General features: G+C 40.1%; 1 protein-coding gene and 1 long non-coding RNA gene across 2 annotated transcripts; one reads left to right on the top strand and one right to left on the bottom strand.

Moving 5' to 3' along the window:
- The first annotated feature begins 1,690 nt into the window (after nt 1–1,690).
- Nucleotides 1,691–16,947, top strand: LOC117527389 (zinc finger protein 358-like). The gene is made up of 3 exons (XM_034189704.1): nt 1,691–1,924; nt 4,007–4,627; nt 16,399–16,947. Exons 1-3 carry the CDS (start codon nt 1,732–1,734, stop codon nt 16,869–16,871), a joined length of 1,287 nt encoding a protein of 428 aa, XP_034045595.1. The 5' UTR covers nt 1,691–1,731; the 3' UTR covers nt 16,872–16,947.
- Nucleotides 13,455–13,904, bottom strand: LOC117527390. Its single transcript, XR_004565516.1, has 2 exons — nt 13,869–13,904; nt 13,455–13,590 (listed from the first exon to the last, which is right to left on the bottom strand). It is a non-coding gene; the product is annotated as an uncharacterized LOC117527390 (long non-coding RNA).
- Nucleotides 16,948–18,938: the final 1,991 nt, after the last annotated feature.

Here is an 18,938-nt window from a genome sequence, read left to right as displayed (position 1 = left end):
TACATCACCACAGTCATCTATGGAACTGCATTGGTCCTGGATCGCAACCAACCAGGCAGACAGTTAGTTCTTTATTATTAGTTATAAACTATTATTTTTAGTTATAGTAGTGATTTTTATTAGTTATTAATAACTATATAAATGAGTTACAGGATGATAACCCTCCTTGAGACGTCAGTGTGGAAAAACAACACTGGAGGCCAATGCCAAGGTAAATACGCAAACGGCCATAAGTGTACCACAAAAGTCAGGTACTGTCTCTGCTTATGTTCTCCCCAAATTCAGATCGTTGTCCAGAGTAGGTGTGGTTGCAGGTTTAGAAGTAATGTGAACATCAGCCACCACCTCTACACTGATGACATGATGCTGTATGTCTGGAATGAAGAAGGCATTGTCTCTCTGATCTACCTGAACAGGTTTGGTAAGTGAAGACTTTGAGACACCCTTGAGGCTGGACCAGCACAGGAGAATGGTACAAAAGAGGGATGTGACCAAGACTGAAGGGGTCAAACTGCCAAAAAACAGCGACAGCTTGACTATAGCCAAATACCTCCAGAGAGTCAGACATTTAATCCAGCTGTTGTCTCTGCTGGTGAGACTTGTTTTTACAGTCTTTACTACAAACTGGAAAAAAGATGTGGAGAAACAGGCAGAAAATACCACCCGGGACAGGATTCAAACCCTTCAGCCCCCAGCGACTCTTATTTTGAAGGAAAATCGGATGTAGTGGATGATGTTTTTGCAGCTTCCTGCTGAAATAGCTGCTGGTTTCGACAAAACGGTTCATTTTCACAAATAATTTGATTGAACCATATCCACACAGAAAAATAAATGTATGCGCTCAGTTATGATTTCAACTGAAGCGTTTGTCAAATGTATTATGTTTAAATTAAATGATAATATATCAGGATACAGTCTGCGTGCAACACCTGCTTACAGCAGGAGGAACATTATTGTGAATCTACCGCCACCTGGCGGTACAGGCAGACGGGTATATGGCCTTATCGGCACTTTTCCCTTCAGAATAAAAGCACAGAATTGACTTTTTGAAAATCTTTTTCCCCCCCTGCTTCTTTTGCTCAGTGTTTGACTCACAAAGTGATAAAAAGACAAAGACACAAACACGTTTCATTCTCTAATAAACTGATTTATTTTGATTTCTCTACTTTTGCTCGGTGACACCACAGTGGATCGGCCTATTGATTTGGCACAAGATTTCTGCAGGATGATCTTTCTGACACAGTACACTGACCCCTTGGCCTTCTTTTTTGGTGCTGCCCAAGCTTTTCGTTTTCTGATGAGGGAACATTGTCGTACGCCTCATATTGGAATATGTACATTTTGCATCACTAACAAGTTAATGGCACAGGTCTAATATGTTTTATTCTCACTGAAAGTGAATGGCACCATAGTGCATTTTGGGCCAGATGGCGACTATGTTTGTCTATCACGTCTCATTCTACACAAAGACAAACTGGAACTACACCAGACTGCTTCAGATGGCGTATGTGGATGCAGCTCAGACCATCATATGCAGTGAACAGATGATGCAGATGATTCTATATTTTGTAGGTATCACACAGCACTATGACTGCAACTACTCATTTTAACCGCTTGTGCAAAAATGTGACATTTAGTCAAGTTAGATATTGTGAGACGATGCTTTTATTTTGAAGGTGTCAGTACTCCGGATCCGGAGTGTGAGCATCAGCAGTTGGTTTTGTTTCCAAAATGACCAGGCTGCAGGTGCTGAACGCGTACCTGACGGAGCGGCTGGCGACGGTGGTGAAGGAGATCCTGGACGTGGTAGAGGACACGGTGACGGAGTACCGGGAGGAGACGGCCAGGACGCGGCGGGAGAACGAGAGCTTGAGGCGGCAGCTGCGGGACATCCTGCTGCTGGAGGCCGACACCGACTGGCTGGGTACGGCCCGAGCTAGCTATCGCAGCGGGAACCAAACTGTGCTGAGAAAATCAGATATTTTAACTTCCGCTTAAGAATTAAACGTTAAATTATTGCCAAGTCACAGATTTTAAAGTGTTAACGTGATGACCACGCGCGAATTGTAAGTTCGGCAGGCGTATATCATACCAACTCTTTTGTGTCTTTATCAGCTTTAAGAAAAAAAAACATTTCTTTTAATGTTTGTTTACGAACCGGTCACCTACGAACCAGCTGAAACACCGCTGATGAACATTTTTAAAGAGAAACAAACACATTTTGTACTGTGTTATCTCAGAAAGCACCTCATACCCAACGTATACAAAATATAATCCGATAACGCTAAAGTGACAGATTTGTCTCTTTTTTTTTTCTTTTTTCATTTGCCTTGAATTTCCTTCTACAAGAGTGCAGTGGGCCCCAGACCCGGGGTCTAAAGCTGCACCCTTAACATTACTGACTTTGTATCCGAGGGCTCTCTTCAAGATGGTGACCTTTCCTCTCCTCAAATACTGCCTTTGATCTCCTGCCCCACTTCTCATGTTTGAGTAAGCGAAGCAGTGAGAGATCTTTTTCTTCTCCCCAATGGACCAATTTACAATGATGCAGTTTCACTGGATTCTTTTAGCCCTTTGATGGTGTTGTTGCTGGGGTCCAGGATCAGAACTATCTGGTGGATGACCCAGCTGAGTGCTACTACAGAAGAGATGTTTTGAATAGAGTGGCGTGAGTTTCCAGGGACAGGAGCACATTCCCCCCCCCCCACACACACACACAAAGGTTGTTTGATCCGGACCATGGCAGTATTATTTATTTATTTGTATTTATTTTAAAGAAGTATCAACTGGGGCCATTTTTCATATCTTGTCTCTGATATACAAAAAATGAGTTGTTGCTTTAGTTCAGTACTTTTCCAAATTTAACTGGATCAGGGTCCAGACCCAGATTAATTTTTGAAATATTGATACCAAATGGCTTGTCATATCTTCTTGTAGTGTCCAGTTTTTTTGTTTTTGTTTGTTTGTTTTTTTACACTTTTTCAATTCAATTGAAAGTTATTTCATTTATCTAGCGCCAAATCACAACAAAGCTGCCTCAAGGCGCTTCACACAGGTAAGGTCTAACCTTACCAACCACAGCCAATCCAGTTATTAAATTAAGTTATATCTGGCCTACAGAAATGAGAGTTTTCATTGGTGTGAAGCATTAATAATCAACGTGAAGTTCTGAGCTGGTTAGCATGGTTGCCTCACAGCAAGAAGGTTATGGGATCGAATCCCACCTGTGGAGCTTGCGTGTTCTCCTTGTTTGCGTGGGTTCCCTCCGGGTCTCCGGCTTCCTCTCACATCCAAAGCCATGCAAGTTAGGTGGATTGGAAACTTGAAATTGTCCGTAGGTGTGCATGTGGGTGTGAATGTGTTTGTTTGTCTCTATGTGGCCCTACGACAGACTGGCATCCTGTCCAGGGTGTACCCCTCCTCACACCCTATGCCTGCTGGGATAGGCTCCAGTTCCCATGTGACCTTTAACTGGAGTAAGTGGTTGAAGATGAGTGAGTGATTGATGATGTTCTGAACTCAGAACGTGATTGGAATCAAGGTTCTGATTGTTGTTCTTTTGGACTTAATAACAAAGGATTTTCATATGAGGTAAACTGGTGAAATCGCGTCTCACATGACAACAGCAATAAAAACTGGATCACAGTGATTATGATAAAATTGTAAGTTTCTTAACTCATGTTCTGGTGTGACCTGGTCCTTCCTGTCCAATGTGCTGTTGTGTTCAACCCAGATAAACATATGGAGACTTTTCCTGTGGTTCCAAATGACTTCCTAATGATTCCTCTGAAGTTACCTTGCACATTTTGGTGTTTGACATTTCATTAAATAAAACACACACACACACACACACACACACACACACACACACACACACACACACACACACACACACACAGTATTCTGCGAAACCCCCTTTTGTAGTGAAAATTTTAGGTGTTTAACAATGAAGTGACACTGTAAAAAGTAATCCACTGACTGTTAGGATTTGTGGCTCTTGTTTCAGGGTCCACCAGGTCCAGTCTTGGCTTTTTGGCTCCTGAGCAGCTGCCCAGGGATCAAGATGTCGGGCCCCATCCGCAGGAGCCGGACTCCACCCTTAACCAGTTCAGGCAACCGTCAGTTAAATCAGCTGTGCACAAACAGGAGGAGGTTGTGCGTGTTCAGTTGCTTTCAGTCCAGAGTGAGACGCCACCTGCACAACAGCGCCCCCTGGCAACAAGAGAACAAAGCGAGAAGCAGCCTGCAGAGCCTTGGGATTCAGTAGTTAAGCCGAGCGATCAGCCTCAGCAGGAGACATTTGGGAAAACTTCGCCTCTTCCATCTCATGATCTCCTGATTGCTCCATCTGGTCTGAACATCCACCCTGACCTTCCGTTATGTGGAGAGGAACCGCTGCCTCCCAGTTCTGCATTAGTCAAAACTGAACCTGAGGAATTCAAAGTGACTGAAAGTGAAGCTTACGTGGACTCTGTGGCGGCGCCCGGTCACACTCGTGTCACGCCGGACGAGTCGAGGTTCAGAAATGCAAGTGATTCAGAGAAGACGGGTGGAGATCAGCGTGACGGTCATCGAAACACGAGCCGATCTCAAGACGAGGTGCAGTTTGGTGTTCCGGCTGATGATGGTAAGGCTGCCGTTCACAGAATGCACAGTGATTTACCGTATCCGCATGTCAGAAGCCTCTTTTTTTTAATGAAAGTTGTTTAAACACACACCCTAAATTCAGTCGCCCACCTTCAATTAAAGTTATCGCCCCCAACGCATTGTAACTCCAAAAAATAAAAATAGAGTTTTCATGTCACTTAAAGGGGATAGAGAATCAAAATCATCTTTTTCATGTTTTTGGTGTTAGTTCAGTCTCCCCGTTGTGGGGAATACACACGAAGTGCCAGCAAGTTTCAGAACCTCTGTTTCAAGTATTTCTCCTTTTTTGAATTGCCCCTAGAAAACAGGCCAATCCGTTTTTGAGAGAAAACTTGCGTCACTTTTTCACCAATAGCTCCCCCACACCCACACCCACCCCCTTTCACACACGCCCCTTCGAAAAATTATTCATAAGATTGTGCCCACCCATTCGTAACACTCGAAGAGAAGCAATGGGGAGCTACAGGTGTGCTTTCCCAGGCTGTTTTAGCGGACTACGATCTTCCCACGGAAAGCAATGTACGCGATCACTGGCTTTTATTCATTTTTAACCACATCCCCAGTACATACAACGCCGACTACTTCTTTGCTCTGCGCATTTCACGGAGGACTGTTTCACAAACCTTGCACGATTTCGAGCTGGCTTCAGTCGGCATTTAATACTCAGTAGAGGGTCAGTTCTGACTCTGTGACAAAATCAACCCCAGCAATCAGTACAGCCTGTGAGTATCACATTTTCTTTTGTTTTAAATTTGTGTTACGCCATATTCCTGTTGTAAGAATGGCACGTTAGAAAGGCATGTTAGCTCTGGTTTGTTCCTCTAAAGGGAATGAGCTAACCCTTAGCAGCTAGGGATGTGTATCGAGAACCAGTTCCTTTTGGGTATCGTTAAGAAATGACTCGATCCACCGACATCAATAAGCTTTGTGCTTAACGATTATGTTATCGGTCCTTCAGAGTGGCCGTTGTTTTGGGGGGTGTTTGTCAGGAAAATGATAATTTTTGTATTGATTACAGACCCTGCAGTGGGTCCGTAAACAACTTTTCTGCAGCGTGGCTTTGCTTTGAACCTTGAACCAATCGAAGCAGTGCTTCGCAGATTGAAGCAATGCTTCGATTATTCTTTCTTTCTTTTGCTTAATTTTCTCCTGCTAAAACCCTAAAGAGCATACGTCTGTGAGTATTATTTACCTTTTCTATGTTAAACCGACGTGTTATGTTCTTCTGAAACAGTTGATAGATGTATTTTATAACTTAAAAACGGGAGCGATGCTAACGCGTTAGCATGTCTATGGCATTTTCAATGTTAAAAGTTAGCATTGCAGCTGTCATCACGTTTGGGTGCATTTGTTTTCAAATTGTAATATTTCTTAAATTTATTTTTGTTTATATATTAATAATCTAATGATTATTATATACAATTTTAGAGAAAGAGGCAAAAAAAAAACCTGAATAGAAACACAACAGAAAATATAAAAGCAATGAAAATAAATAATGCTTTCTTTTCAGTGAGAGCAAGGGCAGCCAATCAAACAACGGCAACCGATCAGCGCCACCTACTTGTATTTCATAATGAGGTTGCCAAATAAGCTCTGAAACGACGCCATTAAAGGCAAACGAGGCATTCTAAACCCAGCATAGTAACATAGCTGTTTCAGAGAGCCTTTTAGGAAGGTTCTGAGCCATTACAGACCCAACCAATTTTTTGGGGGGGTACATATCACATCACAGAACAAGGATTAATGCCCAATTCATCCTCTCTCTATCACCTTTAAGCATTTTTATGTTTTTGGAAAGTCCATACCTGATATACTAACACAAATGGAAATCAATTTGGCTCACTCAGGACACACGGAAAAATGAACATTAAAAAACATACATTTTGTGATTTTGCCATTTTGGCTCATTTTGACTCCAGATTTCCAGGACCCCCTAAAAAAAAAAGCGGACCCTATCAAGCATAAAAAAAATAGCTTTTTGTTCCTTTCTAACATATATCTAACCATAAAATTTTTTTGGGACAAATCTGAAGGTGTCATGAATGACCCTCTAATAGAAACCTGCCTGATTCTTATAAAATTGGCTTTTAAAAATCCAAGGGGGCAACAACATTTTCACAGCACTGTATATGATATATGTATGTGTGAGATGAAATCAGACATTTTATTGAAATATACGGAGGTCATTCCGAAGAACGTAATAAGCCGTGCGCTCGTGTATCTACCCCCCCTTTTCAGGGAAAATTTTGACTGGACCGCTCTGGACATCCTGGCTCATGAATACAGTATATTATTAATCCAGAACTTATTTTTAGTTCTTTGGACCAAGATCCATAGGACTAATATCATCAAGAGTTGTACACAATGTGCAGAGCTTTTCCAGTCTAGCCGTAGTAAGTGAGCTTTGCCACTCGAATTCCTCACCCCCCCCCCCCCCCCCGCTCCTCAGAAAGGTAAACGACTTCATTCGAATACATGCATATGACTTACTTAATGCCACATTCTCCATAGTTGGTCAAACTTGCTCTTTTTCTAAAGGACGACACTATTGAGTGTATTTTATAATCACAGTATGATTGCTGTTTTCAAATCAGCTCAACAAAACAGACTAATCAGTTCTGGTGTTAAAACAATGTGAAAGTGTTGATTTCTGGAACAAAGGCTTGATATTGCTGCAAAATTTGGACCAAATGTTTAACGAATAGCTGGCATAACCCGGATGTGTACAAATTCTCCAAAAAAAAAAACCTGTCCAGTCCCAAAGGAAGTTGAGGATAATGAGACCTGCTGCAAAATGTTCAGAGTCTAAATGGACTTGATTTAACATGCACTGGACCAGAACTGACCCACGTTAATGTGGGACTGAAGATCCACCCTGACCCTGCTTTACAATCAGGGTACAGAAGTGGATTTTAAAGCTAAAGTTTGGTTTAATGACAAGGTGGATTTGACCAGCAAAGTTTAGTTTGCTATACATGGATAACTTCTACTGGTCTGTCAGCAGCAATGGTCATTTGGTTTGATATTCCCATTTGTTTACCAGCATTAACTCCAAATTATACAACTTTTTACCAAAATATGTGTGTCATTTCCATGGTGTCTAATTTTGACGGGCTGCTAGAACTATTATTTATTTCGTAGGTAACCACTAAATTGACTAATTTCCCTATGAAAGTCTACTGTATAACAGTATAACTCCCAGGATCATTGCCTAGGGGAAACGACTTGAAACAATCAAAATAAAATGTCTTGTCTGTCAAAAATGTCCTCTCCTGAAATAGAGTGCATTTTAAACTCAAGCATGAGTGTTAAGTGAATAATAATTCTTTGAAAGAGTTAATCACTGTCTGTGATGCCACAAAAGGATGTTTATCTAATTCTCTCAAATGTATTTAATATTGGGGTGTAACTCTCTGTCTGTCAAAAACTGTCCTCTCCCGAAATGCTTGCAGAAACACAACGGCAGTTGTATACTCTGAGTGCATACTTACCATCAGCTGTTTTAGTAGACAGTATAAATGGGTAGATTGCACTAATCTTAGTCTGTATAATTTACACAACAATAATTTTAGTAAAATAAAAGTCCTCTCTGGAAAGGTTGTACTTATGTTCAATCTTGAAATTAATACATATACAACCCCAATTCCAATGAAGTTGGGACGTTGTGTAAAATGTAAATAAAAACAATACAGTGATTTGCAAATGTTCAAACTGATATTGTTTTTGTGTAACTATTTGCTCATTTTGAAATGGATGCCTGCAACACGTTTCAGAAAAGCTGGGACAGTGGTATGTTTATCACTGTGTTACATCACCTTTCCTTCTAACAACACTCAATAAGCGTTTGGGAACTGAGGACACTAATTGTTGAAGTTTTGTAGGTGGAATTCTTTCCCATTCTTGCTTGATGTACAGCTTCAGTTGTTCAACCGTCCGGGGTCTCTGTTGTTGTATTTTGCATTTCATAATGCGCCACACATTTTCAATGGGCGACAGGTCTGGACTGCAGGCATGCCGGTCTAGTATCTGCACTCTTTTACTACGAAGCCACGCTGTTGTAACACGTGCAGAATATGTCTTGGCATTGTCTTGCTGAAATAAGCAGGGACGTTCCTGAAAAAGACGTTGCTTGGATGGCAGCATGTGTTGCTCCAAAACCTGGATTTACCTTTCAGCATTGATGGTGCCATCACAGATGTGTAAGTTGCCCATGCCATGGGCACTAATACACCCCCATACCATCACAGATGCTGGCTTTTGAACTTTGCACTGGTAACAATCTGGATGGTCTTTTTCCTCTTTTGTCCAGAGGACATGACGTCCATGATTACCACAGCACACTTTTCCACTTTGTGTCTGGCCATTTCAAATGAGCTCGGGCCCAGAGAAGGCGGCAGCGTTTCTGGATGTTGTTGATGTATGGCTTTTGCTTTGCGTGGTAGAGTTTCAACTTGCACTTGTAGGTGTAGCGACAAAGTGTGTTAACTGACAGTGGTTTTCTGAGGTGTTCCTGAGCCCACGCCGTAAGATCCTTTACACAATGATGTTGGTTTTTAATGCAGTGCCGCCTGAGGGATCGAAGGTCACGGGCATTCAATGTTGGTTTTCAGCCTTTTCGTTTACGTGTAGAAAGCGACAAACGGAAACATGGACTTTCAACTCCCTCAACAAATTGTCTATGGGGTTGAAGTCTGGAGACTGGCTTGGCCACTCCAGGACCTTGACATGCTTTTTACGGAGCCACTCCTTCATTACCCGAGTGGTGTGTTTGGGATCATTGTCATGCTGGAAGACCCAGCCACGTTGTATCTTCAATGCTGTCACCTAAGGAAGGAGGTTTTGGCTTAAAATCTCATGATATATGGCCACGTTCATTCTTCCCTTAACACAGATCAGTCGTCCTGTCCCCTTGCAGAAAACAGCCCAAAAGCATGATGTTTCCACCCCCATGCTTCACAGTAGATATGGTGTTCTTGGGATGCAACTTGGCATTCTTCTTCTTCCAAACACGAGTTGAGTTTTTACCAAGATGTTCTATTTTGGTTTCATCTGACCATGTGATATTCTCCCAATCCTCTTCTGGATCATCCGTATGCTCTCTGGCAAACTTCAGACGGGCCTGGACATGTACTGGCTTAAGCAGGGGGACACGCCTGGCACTGCAGGATTTGAGTCCCTCTCTGCGTAGTGTGTAGCCTTAGTGTGTAGCCTTTGTTACTTTGGTCCCAGCTCTCTGCAGGTCATTCATCAGCTCTCTCCGTGTAGTTCTGGGATTTTTGTTTCATTTTGACCCCACGGGATGAGATCTTGCATGGAGCCCCAGATCGAGGGAGATTATCAATGGTCTTGTATGTCTTCCATTTTCTTACAATTGCTCCCACAGTTGACTTATTCACACCAACGTGCTTGACTATTGTAGATTCACTTTTCCCAGCCTGGTGCAGATCTACAGTTTTCTTCCTGGTGTCCTTCGACAGCTCTTTGGTCTTGGCCATGGTTGAGTTTAGAGTCTGACTGTTTGAGGCTGTGGACAGGTGTCTTTTATACAGATAACGAGTTCCAACAGGTGCTATTAATACAAGTAACAGGTGGAGGACAGAAGAGTTTCTTAAAGAAGAAGTTACAGGTCTGAGAGAGCCAGAAATCTTGCTTGTTTGTGGTTGACCAAATACTTATTTTCCACCATAATTTACAAATAAATTCTTTAAAAATCCTACAGTGTGATTTTCTGGATTTTTGTTTCTCATTTTGTCTCTCATAATTGAAGTGTACCTATGATGAAAATTAGGGATGTAAATCGTACAACTCACGATTCAATTTTATTCCGATTCTTGGGGTGGCGATTCGATTCAGAATCGATTTTCGATTCAAAGAGCTCTGAGAACTTAAAAAAAGTTTATGTTTAAGAAAATGCAGCTTTACAAGGTTAATCAAGTGATTCAAGAAATAAATTTACCCACCTGCTTTGCTCGTTCGGAGTTGGCTGGCAGTTTAGCGAAGCGCTGATCAGTAGTCGGCAGAGACCGCTGCTCCCCCTCTTTCAGCTCCGGGTGATAGCGTAGCATGTGGGCTTGCGGATTTGAAGTGTTTCCAAAGTACTTGACTTTCATTTTGCAGATTCTGCACACTGCATAAGTCATGTCAAGCTCCTTCTTATGCAGCAAATAATAAAATCCAAAATGCGCCTAAACATTTGCCTTCAGCAAAGACGGTGCTGGCTGAATTAGCTTTTCATCCACCATGCTAAGCTACAGCCACTGAAGTCTGCAGCTCACGAGTGTTTGAAGCACGCCGGACCACCCCTCCCCCTTGCGGGGACACTGTAGTACGGAAGCCGTTGCCTAACAAACAGTACACGCAGCGAGTAAGCAAGAAAATGTTTAAAAAAAATGCTTTTTAATCATCAATTCTTGGACATTTTGGATCGATTCACAATCATAATAAATAAGAATCGTGATTCGGATGTGAATCGATTTTTTTGTTCTGACACCCCTAATGAAAATTACAGACCTCTCATCTTTCTAAGTTGGAGAACTTGCACAATCAGGAACTGACTAAATACATTTTTACCCCACTATACATGTTTTGCAACACAACTGATATCTGGAAGAACACAAATTCTTAACAACAGACTATAATACAATGTACTTGTAGCTCTTCTTAGATTGATTAATTGACTATGCAAACATTTCGCAAGGTGCAATTAAGCCCAACCCATTATTTACTGCCCTCTTCATCAAAATCTTCCTCCCCTGCCTCCACGTCATCAGAATAATCAATTGGATTATTTGCATCTTCATCTGCATCGAATAGTATAGGTTCCATTTTGTCACAGTTTTTGCATTGGCATAGGCCTGTACACCGATGACCAAGATTAGCACAGCATTCATCATCACTATCCTCTGGCTTGCACTTTGATCGCTTAAACATCAAATCTAGGCTTGCAGCTCAGATGTATCTCCTAGCAAATTGTAGCTGAACTTTCAGGTCTTTTATTTTTTTTAAGAAAACCCTCCTCTGTACCACTTTTCATGAAGCTGTATAACTGGCGATGCAAAATGCAAAACTTGCACTGTGCACAATTTCTTCAGTCACACCCACAGAAGCCAATAACTTCTGGGTTGCCTGGTGTCTTGGTGGTTTTCCTCATTCTTCTCTTTCTTGCAGACTCACTCAGGTTTTGAGAACTGTCTACTCTATGCAAATTTAACAGAGTGCCATACTGTATGTATTTCTTCATAATTGCAGTAAATAAAGTCCAAGACATATTCAGTGACTTGGAAATGTTCATGTATCCTTCCCCTGACTTCTCTGAAGAAAACTGTCAATAAAGCTGATTATTTACAGGTATTATATCAAAGAGGCCCATTACTTATGCAACCCATCATCTTGTCTTTTATATTTTCTATTCATTTATATAAAGTTGTAGAGATTTGTTTTCAGTTTGAGTTTAAGGAGCATAATTTTCCAAATTTTTATATTGAGAAACCCAGTTTACTTTTTGTATTTAAAATGACATAAATAAATTAAAATGCATGAAATACCAAGGGGCCAAATACTTATGCAAGTCACTGTACATATACAACGTCATGTCAATGACATGCATCGGTATGTATAACATTTATAGCATGTAACATGACAAAAAAAAAAAATCAATTGTAAATTATTATAGTCACAATATAGTCCATACTATAGGCCAGGGTTCTCAGTAGGATTTTTTCTCAGCGTAATGGGATGGAAAAATCACCTTAAGGAGCCGGGGATTCGGGGACTACTTAGGCTTCGACCCAGCTGAAGCTTTTGCTTTATGCTTAAAAAGGACCTTCTTTTTTTTTTTTTAAACTTCAAAATGTAAAATGTTTTTTAAACTTCAAAATGTAAAACAAATTAATCTTGAAGTTAAAAAAACACATTTGTAAGGATTTTCTATATTAAACTGCTGTGTATAAAGTTGTGATGCTCCCGTGCAGTGACACACATTTCTACACTCTTCCATGTTTTGGCCTGATGCCTTGTTTGTTTTTGCTTTAATGTAAGGCTGTAATAAAGATTTAAAAAATATGGGTTTACTTAACCAGATTTGGCCCTCAAAATGCAGGCGAAAATGTTTCAGGGGGATAGAAATGTAAAAAGTTTCTTTGGCCCCAGTCTACCCCTACAATACATAATGTATGGAATGTGATACATTCGAGTGAATAAGTACTTTATTTGGAATCAATCAGTTTATGACATGGCATTATCACATGGTTAATTTCATTTACATCAGTCAAGCATGCAAGTACACAAAATATGTTTAATTAATTACAAGAAAATCACCTTCCAGGACAGTTTTTTTTCTTCATCCTCCACTTTCTTCTGCTTTCTCTCTGCTTGGTCAAGCTTTTGTTTATCAGTGAATTTTTGGTAGTATTCCCGATGAAAACGGGCTTGGTTTGGTATTGGAATTTTGGTGTTCGTACACAGTCATGGCTGCAAAATCTCCGTCTGTATACGGATGTCCGTCAATTTTTATTTTCTGGTTCCGTTTATGCCGTCATTTATAATCGCTAACTGAAAAAAATATTTTATTGCTTCATTTCGACAAAACGGGAGAGAGGACGGAATTTGCTTTAAAATGTATTCCATACGGAGGCCGCCATTACAGGAAGCGGTCGTGTGTGCGCAGTGGTGTTCTGGGCAGCGACTCTGTCACCGCGCACATTGCTTTCTGAAGGTAAATGTGAGCAAAACCTCCGTTTATGGATTTCCGTCCAATTTTTTTTCCATGTTCCGTTTATATCGTCGTATAAAACCGCTAACTTAAAAAAATTTATTTTATGGCTTTATTTCGATACGAAACGCGCTCCTATCAAACCGGGTGTCCCTATGAGAAAATCAAACTCACCCCTCTTCTTCTACGGCGTTTAATGGCAGCCGGCATCCTTATTGTTGGACTGCTGCCACCTACTGTATCAGGCCGTTAAAGCAACCCTAAATCCTCTCATTGAGTCCCGTGTCTTTCATGTATTTAAACAGGCAACACTTCCTCCTCTCATTGGACTTTACTGCTAAAATACTTCCTAAGAAACTCCTTTCAGGCCTTACAATTGATTTCCTTCCGTTTTTACACTTTATAGCTTTATTTTGACATGAAATGCACTCCTCTCCAAACGTGTGTCCCGGTGTGAAATCTAACTTACCCCTCTCTTCTTCTACGCTTAATGGCATCGCACTGCTGCCACCTGCTGCATCAGTCCATTATAGCAGTACTAAATCCTTGATGAGTCCAGTGTCTTTCAAGTACTTAAAAAGTCAACACTTCCCCCTCTCGACCTTCTGGCTAAATTGCTTTCTACATAAACTTCTTTTAGTACTTACAACTGATTTATTAAGTTTTTACTCTTTAATCGATTCAAAAATGACAAGATATATTGTAAAATAAAATATTTTGAAGTAAAATAAAATGCTAATACTGTAAAAGTGTTCATTGGTTATGATTTTATCATTTATATTAAAACTTGTGGCATTTGAAAGTGCTGGATTGTGGTGACAGTATTTCACAAGACTTTATTTAAAATTCAGTTGGTCTGGTGGTCATCAATCAATCAATTTTTTTTTATTTCGAACTTAGTTGTCAATTCCAGTATCATGGCAGTTCACAATATAAGCAAATCAAATGAACAAAGCTTCTTTGTACTCTCTGTACCTCTACACTCATGAAAAAATAAACAAGATCAAAAAAGAAGCAAATCAAAAAATGACAACAAGAAAGTTCGAAAGGGAGTGGGAAGAAGTAAAAATCCCACCCCAGTGCACATATCTTCAGTGGTTGCTTAATTGACAGTAAATACAACTGCAGTTAATTTACAATACCTAAATATATTTACAATTTCCCCCAAAAAGTGATCTCCAAATTAAATAAAACATTAAAAAGAAAACTCAGCAGTGCCACACAGATAACATGAACAATGCCACCATAGACTTCCATTTTTTTTATCTAATAACAGCCATGGACTTGCTGCCAGTAGAACTGCAGGTTGAGGTGCTGAAGTATGTAGGTATCGTGGACCTACTCAATGTGGAGAAGGCCTACGGCCACATGCCATCCATCCGCACACCAAGTCTTTGGAGAGAGGTGAAGATGTACAGGGTTGATGACCAGTACTTGCCAGAAGTGTGGGAGTTTATGACCAAGGAAGTGGGATGCCACTTGAAGGAACTTCATTTGCCCTACATGGCAGAAGAAAGATAAGCTTCAACAACGGGGAAAAAGACTTTTCATTGGCAATACTTATGTGTCTTTTAGTGTCTTTAAGTGTATTATTTATTTTACCAGGTAATAGCATAAAGGTTCGAATAATTTATTTATTTTGTAAGACACACTTAGGATTTGATTAATTGTGTAGAATGAAAGCAGAAATTATAGTCAGTTAAATTATTGCAGACAGTCATTCCATTTGTGGATGTAACTTATTACGGACACATACTGTCATACAAAATAGTAAATAAATTGTGATGAAATTAATACATTTTAGTCATTTTTTGCAGTATGATAAGAGTCAAAAAGCACTGTTTTGGGCAAAGGAAAACTGTCCAAATTGCACTCAGAATGCACCAAATTGCCCTTTTTTTTCAAAATTTCCAGGGGGGCATGCCCCCAGACCCCCTAGATGACTTCGCGGCTTCACCGCACAGTTCGTGCACTCATGGAAAATGTTCAGTCAAAAAATTTTCAGTTGCTTGCAGCCATGCACTGTGGTACTGGTAGTAGTACTCAAGTTAATAAGTGCCAGAAAAGTCTGTTGCAATTTGGGCCTGTACGTCGTCAGATTGTTTCAGAATCTCGGCACAGGACAAAACTTTGCTCAACATTGTTGCGTTAAATAAGTTCAATTTAACGTCACTAACAAACCCGAAGTCAATATTACTTCACTGACGTCGGTAGTGTCAGATGCCGTTGTTTTTTTGTTTGTTTTTTTTTTGTGAGCAAGCAATGCTGCCTCCTGATTAGTCAAAATGGTCAAACCAGGAAGTGCCCTGCTTTTATAAAAGCCACCAGAATTTATACATTTTTAGAAAATTGGGCCAAAATCATGAGGAGAACAAGTTGTTATGCATTTTTAATAATATTTGGCAAATTATCATGAATTTTATTTCTAAAAATCAATTGTAGGATTACGAACAAACACAATAAGCTCACATGGCCTACTGCCTATGTTGTCCTGCAGTCCATCCCAGCCTTGTGCAGGTCTACAATTTTGTCCCTGGTGTCCTTAGACAGCTCTTTGGTCTTGGTCATGGTGGATAGATTGGAGTGTGATTGATCAAGTGTGTGAACAGGTGTCTTTTATACAGGTAACGAGTTCAAACAGGTGCAATTAATACAGGCAAAGAGTGCAGATTAGGAGGGCTTCTTAAAGAAAAACAGGTCAGAGAGAGCCAGAATTCTTGCTGGTTGGTAGGTGGTCAAATACTTATTTGCAATAAAATGCTAATTAATTATTTAAAAATCATACAATGTGATTTTCTGATTTTCTTTTCTTTTTTTTAAGATTCTGTCTCAGTTGAAGTGTACCTGTGATTTAAAAATTACGGACCTCTCCATTCTTTGTGGGTGGGAAAACTTGCAAAATCAACAGTGGATCAAGTACTTATTTGTGTCACTGTACTTCATAGAATTTGTAATCTTTTCAAATGTTAAGTTTGTGTCTGGAAAGGTGTTTAGTCTTAATTCTGTGGATTCCGTGTGGATTAATCACAAAATTGTTTCAGCTCTAGATGACATCACACTCCGACCCGCTGGTCACCTGCAGGATGTTGTCCATCGCTGTCCTCGCTGCAGGGAGGTGTTCAGCCAAGCCAGCAGTCTCCGTCTCCACCTCGAGCAGAAACGTAAGATCTATGCCTGCGACTGGTGCTGCAAATCCTTTGCCCAGTCAGCTGACCTGCGGCGCCACCTCCGCACGCACACGGGCGAGAGACCCCACCGCTGCACCTACTGCTCCAAGAGCTTCAGCCAGAGAGGAAACCTACGGCGACACCTCCGCATCCACACGGGCGAGAGGCCGTACAGCTGCCCGTTTTGCTGCCGGACGTTTAGCGATGGCGACACCATGAAAAAACACAAACGGACTCATTCAGGAGAGAAACCATACCGCTGTGCTCAGTGCTCCAAGACATTCAGCAGCGCCAGCGGATTACAAATCCATTTAAAGAAAGACATGTGCTTTGTGTCCGCTTTGTGATTGGTCAGTTATGGAGAATCACATCGACACTTTGAAACTTTTATTTTTTAAATGATGCAAGTCAGGGGGTGCTGTTACCAACTTATTGTTTTACAGTCTTAAAGAGATTGAAGTTCTTGTCCGTGTATTTAATGTACATATCAGTTCAGTGTGAACATGTGATTGCATAATTTATTTCTCTTCCTGTAGGGGGCGTTCTATAAAGTCAGTACCTTTCATTCACAGTTTGTTTTTGAAATAAATGAAAATCAAACACATGGCCAGGACCCCCCCCCCCACCCCACCACCAAAAAACCCCCCAAAACATAAAAATCTCGACACCCTCCTCATTCACATATGCAACAACAATGTAACCATGAATCACATAACTCCATATTGTTAGCACAGACTCCCATTGCAAACTAATTAAATATGATGCAGGTTGTCTGTTGACCGCTGCAGGCCTGTGAAACTCTGTAGCGTTAGCATCTATTGAGTGCCACTGTGGGTGGCTTTGGTGTGGATGTCGGTTTTAAAAAGTTTCCATTTACCAAAATGTTTAAATGGCTAAACGAGTATTTCACGTCATGTGCGCCTGTAATCAACTTTTCTGCAGCACGGCTTTGCTTTGAACCTTGAACCAATCCAAGCAGTGGTTCGCAGATTGAAGCACTGCTTCGACCTATTGCTTCGTTTATTCCTTCTTTCTTTCGCTTAATTTTCCCCCGCTAAAACCCTAAAGAGCATACGTCTGTGAGTATTATTTACCTTTTCTATGTTAAAAATGGTCTTCTGAAACAGTTGATAGATGTATTTTATAACTTCAAAACGGGAGCGACGCTAACGCGATAGCATGTCTATGGCATTTTCAATGTTAAAAGTTAGCATTAAGCAATTGCAGCTCTCATAACGTTCGGGTGCATTTGTTTTCAAATTGTAATATTTCTTAAATTTATTTTGTTTATATATTAATCTGATGATTATTATATACAATTTTAGAGAAAGAGGCAAAAAGAACCTGAATAGAAACACAACAGGAAATATAAAAGCAACTAATGATCATACATAAATACATACATACATACATACATACATACATAAATAAATAAGTGTTTCTTGTGAACACCTAGTGACTTTTACACCTCCACTTCATCCCTGTCTTATTTAATGACAATTTGTTTCGGTCAAACCATATTTTCATTGTGTTCATTTCTTTAGTTATTTCCTCCAGAACTATCTGCCAAACTAGAAAACTGCTGCGTCCTTGTAAGAGCAGAATACTACTGGAATGAATTTGAATAAGGAAAGTTGTTTTTTTTTTTCCTCACTAAATGGATGCTGCACTCACTGCAGTTTATTGTCTGGAATAGTCCCAGATTGCATTTCAGAGCTTCTAGAATTGAAACATTTTCATGCAGGTGGTGTTGGGGGGTAATTTTGGGTTTTGGGTCTTGGGCCACATGTAGAACGAATCAGTTTTTAAATTAAGCTTTCAATTCATATAGTGGCATCTACCTTTTTTTTTTTTTTTTTTTTTAAAGGTTACTTTATACTTTTATACTTTAAGTAGGTTTTGCAGCACATACTTTTTCACTTTTACTTGAGTAAAGAGGTCAAGTTGATACTTCAACTTTTACCAGAGTGTTTTTAAACTGCAGTATCTGTACTTCTACTTAAGTAACAAATGTGTGTACTTTTGACACCTCTGATATATATATATATATAAAATCATACATTGTGATTTCTGGATTTTTTTTTTTTTTTTTTAGATTATGTCTCTCACAGTGGACATGCACCTAAGATGAAAATTTCAGACTCCTCCATGATTCTAAGTGGGAGAACTTGCAAAACCACAGGGTGTTCAAATATATATATATTTGACTGACAATATAAACTCTAAACTGTTCACAGAAACAAACGTACATTGTACTGGCAAATACAAACTAATACAAACTTCAAATAATTTGTAATTTAATTTTTGGGCATCAACTAAGGTACTTAGCAAGCAAACTAGTCTATCTTGTTGTCAAGCCATCAAACCTGGCTAGTTAGTGTGTTTTTGATTAATGTTGCGGAGCTTCACTGAGT

Source organism: Thalassophryne amazonica, chromosome 16 (assembly GCF_902500255.1).
Source record: "Thalassophryne amazonica chromosome 16, fThaAma1.1, whole genome shotgun sequence".
Lineage (NCBI taxonomy): Eukaryota > Metazoa > Chordata > Actinopteri > Batrachoidiformes > Batrachoididae > Thalassophryne > Thalassophryne amazonica.
Note: the sequence above shows the minus strand (reverse complement) of the source record. Positions and strands in the feature narration are given on the sequence as shown.